Source organism: Chanodichthys erythropterus, chromosome 22, assembly GCF_024489055.1.
Source record: "Chanodichthys erythropterus isolate Z2021 chromosome 22, ASM2448905v1, whole genome shotgun sequence".
NCBI lineage: Eukaryota > Metazoa > Chordata > Actinopteri > Cypriniformes > Xenocyprididae > Chanodichthys > Chanodichthys erythropterus.
Window position 1 is genome coordinate 10,621,224 of NC_090242.1, and position 5,947 is coordinate 10,627,170.

The 5,947-nt window shown below is 41.5% G+C and overlaps 1 protein-coding gene across 1 annotated transcript; it reads right to left on the bottom strand.

The window, feature by feature from the left end:
• Positions 1–630: 630 nt before the first annotated feature.
• On the bottom strand, positions 631–5,427 carry slc22a5 (solute carrier family 22 member 5). Its single transcript, XM_067375517.1, has 9 exons — positions 5,002–5,427; positions 4,543–4,646; positions 4,209–4,363; positions 3,950–4,121; positions 3,665–3,791; positions 3,479–3,576; positions 1,984–2,198; positions 1,088–1,270; positions 631–969 (listed from the first exon to the last, which is right to left on the bottom strand). Exons 1-9 carry the CDS (start codon positions 5,386–5,388, stop codon positions 830–832), a joined length of 1,581 nt encoding a protein of 526 aa, XP_067231618.1. The 5' UTR covers positions 5,389–5,427; the 3' UTR covers positions 631–829.
• Between the last annotated feature and the right edge of the window lie 520 nt (positions 5,428–5,947).

Sequence of the window (5,947 nt, forward strand, 5' to 3'; positions counted from 1 at the left end):
ATTGATGCCAGTTATCTAAAAAGACATGGATAAATAAACGAACAAACATTTTCTTTAGAAAAACTAAAATCTAAATGTTTATTCTACTGAAATCTTGCTGATATGTCACTTGCATAAGAATTTGAAACGCGGTTTAAGGTTATTGTTAGCGTGGTAAAACTCCAGCCTTGTGTTAAATATAAGGGAGCTGGCGTTGTTTTAGTACTTATGCGTTTGTACTATTTGTACTAGGCTGTTTTTTATTAATAACCTTCAGCCAATCACAATCAAGGCCTGGGACTATCAGTTTAAAACACTGCATTTATTTGAGCATTTTGCACATCCACTTTCAATAATCATCATCCTGTATGCAAACTACCATTTCTGAGCTCGATCTCGATGTGATTCGTCTTACGACAACTTCAGTCGTTCTCACAACAACCATTATTGCCTTTTAAATAATGTCAATTTTAAATAAAAATATTCATGTGCTGATACCACTTACAGTTTGGCAGAGGGAAAAAAAACAAATACACTGTTAATACAATACAAAATAAACTCATACAATGTACAAATGAAATGACATGAATTCATATTTCATTCACATTTAAATAATGTCAAGCCATTGACTTCCTGTGTGATGACGAGAGGATGATTTTTACTCATTCATTCATGTATTTATTTCCTGATGTGTGTTCTGTCATGGTGATGGATCCCTTCCCTTCCTCCAAGCTGTGTTTATCTCTTCTAATGAAACTAAAAAAGGTCATATTTAATGAAAAGTTAAAGATGAGAAACTTGTGTATTTATTTATGTTTAAAAAACAACCATAAATCGAGTGATGGAAGACTTACCTTTTACATTTCTGCATTTCTTCCAGAGTCTCAGGCAGCACTTTCTCAAACGTCTCGGGCAAAAACATGTTAGCTATTGAGGAAGCGATGGTGAGACTTCCCATCAGGATGTAGGGCAGATACTTGTTGAAAGTACCTGTGTGAATAGAGGTGAATGTCATCGCTAAAAACGAGTATTTCCCCCTAAAGCTATTCTCTAAAATCTGTTCTTTGAAATGACATGAATGAAGTTTTGCTCAAAGCACTCGATTTACCTAAGAATATGACGTAAGGCGCAGTGATGCTGCCGATGCGGGCGGCTGAAGAGCACATGCCGATGCCCAGGTTCCTCAGGACGGTGGGATAGAGCTCGGCCGTGTAGATGTACACCACCGTGAAGGACATGGTGAAGCCGAACTTGCCAGCCATCTCTAATGCCAGTGCCAGCGTATGAAGACCTGTGAAAGAGCCTCGTCGTTACGCTGATCGATCGCTGCATTGAAATGTCTGCCTTTATTAAAATGCTTTTGCCTGCTGATAGAATATGTTCTTTCAGAAATATTTCAGAACTGGTAAACGTACCCATTCAGACCTGCCAACCGTTATGTAGAGTTTAATAACGTTTTATGTTTTATCCTCCTATACAGTATAAGCTCTAATCTGCAGAAGCATGTGAATGTGGCCTTCAGTAATAGGCTTAACCTCTTTTCCTTGAAATGGTCCAAGTCCAGTTTTACTTGTGTGGAACGTACGCTAATCCTCGACCCGTAGTAAACTCACAGGCGTTCGTTCATAGATGTCGCTTGAACAAGGATCGAGTCAATAAACCGATTACTGATGCTTTTTCTTCAAAGTACACTAATCTCGCACTCCTCTATGTGCCTTTTATGATCAGTTCTTCAAATGCTCCTGCTGCGTGTCTTCTGCGTTACTCACATCTGCTCTTTTATCGTTACAAGCCCTCGTGACGTTTGTAACTCGCTCTAGATAAATCCTCTGCTGAAAGAGTAAATGCACAGAATGACTCTTGTGTTCAACACTATCCCTTCCTGTAAGTGCTGTAAGGTCATGTTGCATGGACCTCTGTTCAATTTTAGGATAACCTTCAAAACCTGAATCACAAGAAGGATTTTGCTAAAATCTTTGAGTCGTGTTGCGTTTGTGAACTTACTTTCAGGAATGAGTTGCACCAGAAGCAGAAATCCTCCTCCTATGATAAGGAAAGCAGACAGGACGGGTCTCCGTGGACAGCTCTTCAGGAGGAACGTGGACACGATGTAGGCCGGCACCTCAGTCACCGCGGACAGGAAGCAGTTGAGGAACGGATCGCCGCTAAGATTAGTGGTGTTCAAGGACAAGCCAAAATATCCAATGTTGATAGCCATCCTATCAGCGGGAGGAAAGGACACTCGCTGACACACGGAAAGAACAAACGTGTTCTAAGAATGTTTCGCTAATGTTCATATTAAACATTATTTCTGAATGTTTTAAATGCTTTAAAAACGTTTTTTCATGATTATGCGAATGTTAAAGGGATAGTTCACCCAAAAATGGCATTTCTCTCATCATTTGCTCACCCTCATGCAGTGCTGGGGAGTCGCTAACTACAAGTAGAATACAGCGTGTTCTTGTTAGATCACAAACTAAAATTGTGCATTACCCTCTATTGTTATATCACGGCTTGACAGTTCACTGAGAGCAGATTCTCTGATGATTGTGTAAAGGACAGGAGTGGGCTGATATTTCACATAAATCGACTAGAAAAGATTACATTTTGTATGCAGTTTATACAAACCAACGATTAAAACACTGTCTGCGTCGAAGACTTCAAGCACATACATGTAGAATAGATTTTTTAAAGTAATTAATTATCCTGCCTTTATATCAAATATCTATTTCTGATTTAATTACAATGATGACCCATCATAATTTAATAGATTTTGTTTTGTAATGCACCCAAAAGATCACTAATGTTGTGTTTTGCTCCATTGCTTTGGCGAAGCAATCTGTCAATCGAGCAGAATTTGGTTGCGGCGAGTTTCAGAGTGAAGCGCACTGTGTTCATGATTCACGTCTCAGTGAGTTTAATATGATTTTTTTGACTAGTGTGTATCCATTTTAAGTTGCATAACTTGCATACTTTTTGTTCTTGCATTGATGTTACATTTGTAGCAATATTACACTTTGACAGTCAGTTTTTAGATATATTTGAGTATTGAGTGTTTGGATAGTTTACAAAATAAGACAATACTCTTTGAAATCATAAGTAGTTTCAATGTAGTGACCTACTTTTTGATAGTAACTTGTAGTGTAGCTCACCACTTTCAGAAGGGTAGATTGACTGTATCTGAACTACTTTAGCGTATGAGTAGCTTGTAAAGCTACAGTTTCAGAATATCTTGATCATTTAATCATTCTGAAACAAGTAATGACGTTTAAAAAACATTAGACAAACGTTCAGCTAAAATAAACCATAAACAATGTATATAAATAATGTTTTTGTGCTAACGTTATTAAAGACCAGATAACTTTAAATGAGTGTTTATTAACGTTACAGGAACTTGAAGAGAACCTTGCCAGAACATTCCCTGTTCGCTGAGTTAATGATTCGTAACATAAACAGGTAAAGCTAGAGCATGCAGGGTCATGTGTCTGTCATCTCTCACCACAGCAGTAAACACATGAAGGTGGTTTTGCGGATCTCGCTGGTCCTCAGGACGTCAAGCATGCTGTACTGGCTGTTCTGGGATGAATCCTCTTTAACCTAGAAATGATTGTAAAGAACAGATTTGTCTTTCTGAAAGCCTCACTTATAGTAGCTACTTTGAGTCTGGACAGTGCAGCGGTCAGACCTCGGACGCGCTGAAGATGACCTCCGGCGCAGTGACTTTGTTCTTCTTCGCCGCCTCTCTCACGATGGCCTCCGACTCCAGCACTCGTCCCTGAGCGAGAAGCCACCGCGGAGACTCCGGGATCAGCCTGGGATTGATCATGGAGAAAAGAGGAAATGATGAGTCTGAACCGGTTCACACTAGACTTGCTTGTTCTGAATCAGATCCGAAGCTAAACATTATCACTTCTACTTCTATTACTTGCACTTGAGTACAGATTGTGAGCGCCGTGTGTTCTCGACTCACCACCACAGAGGGACGTACACCACCGTCACGCCCGACAGGACCCTCAGCAGTGTCCTCCAGTCGCGGACGGCGAAGGCGATCCAGGGCAGCACCATGTAACCGATGCAGTAATGCAGGAACGCTCCCAGCGTAGTGAAGAGAACTCGCAGGGATTTACTTAATATTTCACTACCTGTGAGAATGAATCTCAGTTATACAACAACATGGCCAGATTATATTCACTTCTGTCTCCTTCAGTGACATCTCATCACATGCTTACCAAGTACAAAAGCTGTGAGGTACAGGGAAATCTGGAAAGTGCCAACAAAGAAATACAGGACGCAGAAGAGCGGCCACGAGTGAGAGAAGGACTGCGCCAGGATCAGCAGCGCTTCTGCCGCCAGAGACGTGAAGAGAACCTTCTTCCTGCCGAACCTGAGACAGCAGACACCAGACGACAGTGTGAACACACTCTCCAGGTTAGGAGAGAGCAACGAGAACATGGAAGTAGACCAGTAGACCATTATACTAGCTTACTAGATCTGTAAAGCACACAGGTGCTGTCATATAGCTTCGGCTGTTTGCATGAATTATGACGTGGACAGAAGCAATACCTGTCAGAGAGTTGACCAGAAACAAGAGAGCCCAACAAGTAGCCCATGTATAACGTCGAGGTTGCGAACGGGACTCTCCACTCGCTGTCGCACACCAGATCCCACTGTGAGAAAGACATCAGCTTACCATCACGTGTTCATTTGGACACGGAACGTTATTACTGGTCCAGTGAAACGCCTGTGCTGCTATTGACCATTTCAATGATGAAGACGAGTTTACACACACTCACGGCACAGTTTGAGTATTTGCATCTTTTTGAATTTATTTAAACCCAAATTCCTTCAAATCAGCAAACAGGCGATTTTTATTGATGGTAAACATATTTTAAAACACATTTTGTTTATTACTACAACACAAATCTCATTCTTACTGATTTCATTGAATATGTATTAAACTGTGTCATATATGTGATTAAAATACACTAATCCTCCTAAATCTTAGGTTTAGGTTGTCCTCACCTCAGAGACGATGGTGGAGTGGTAGACATCAGTGCTGTAGCTCCATCCGTCCGCACATGTCTCTCGTTTGAGGTCCGTGAGGTTCACGTCCTGCGGTGAGTAACCTTGAGCCGACAGGTTTCGGACCGTCTCCAGACTGTATCTCCAGCACTGACTGGGCTGCAGTTTTCCATTGACCATCTCCTTGGGAATACTCGCTCTCGTCCATTCTTCACTCAGATTTCCATCCGCTACCTGACAGCGATGTGATGGTGAAGCCCCGACAAAAACAATGTAGAGGCCGTGAAACCCGGTGGAGATGTAGATGGCGTTCAAGAGGAAGAAAAGGAGCGCAAAAAACTGTCCCTTTTGCCCCAGAAAGGCAGTGTCCTCATCATAATTTCCCATTCTGCTTGTGCTGGAGATTACAGAAGAATCAGCTGACTGTAAAATGCCTTTTGTCCAAACCCCCCCGAGTTACAACATGCTGCAGAGTTCAGCTTCGGGCTTCAGGTCTTTGGTGTGTCTGAGGAGAAGGCTGCTGTCCACCACCTGAACACATGACAGAAGTGAGTTTTGCCATGGAACTGGTCTTCAAACATTATGAACATGGCAACTAATCCAAGGCACATTTTTCCACTAAAAGGGGCCAGAAGAATTGCAATCTGATTAGCTGTAATGGGAGAAACTCCACAGCGGGAGAAGTGTTCAGCAGGGATCCTTGCTTGAATTCTCAATATTATCCTTTTACTTAGAATGACGAGGAACAAAATAAATAAATGATAAAAAATAAATAGCCTTGATTAAAGATCATCAAGATAAACCTTGCGGTCCACATGATCAATAATTTGGCGCCTAAAATAGCATCATGTCCTGTCCGTTAGTTCAACGGACCCGGCTGACCGAGTTATTCATGGCACCGTTTCAATGACGCTGATTTAAATGACAATTACTAATCACATCTAGG

Excerpts from the sequence above, each read along its gene's own strand:
- slc22a5 (XM_067375517.1), bottom strand. The coding sequence starts at position 5,388 with ATGGGAAATTATGATGAGGACACTGCCTTTCTGGGGCAAAAGGGACAG. Across the intron at positions 3,792-3,949 it reads GTGTACGTCCCTCTGTGGTG|GCTGATCCCGGAGTCTCCGC; the intron begins GTGAGTCGAGAA and ends GATCAATCCCAG. Across the intron at positions 1,271-1,983 it reads GGTGCAACTCATTCCTGAAA|GTCTTCATACGCTGGCACTG; the intron begins GTAAGTTCACAA and ends GCTCTTTCACAG.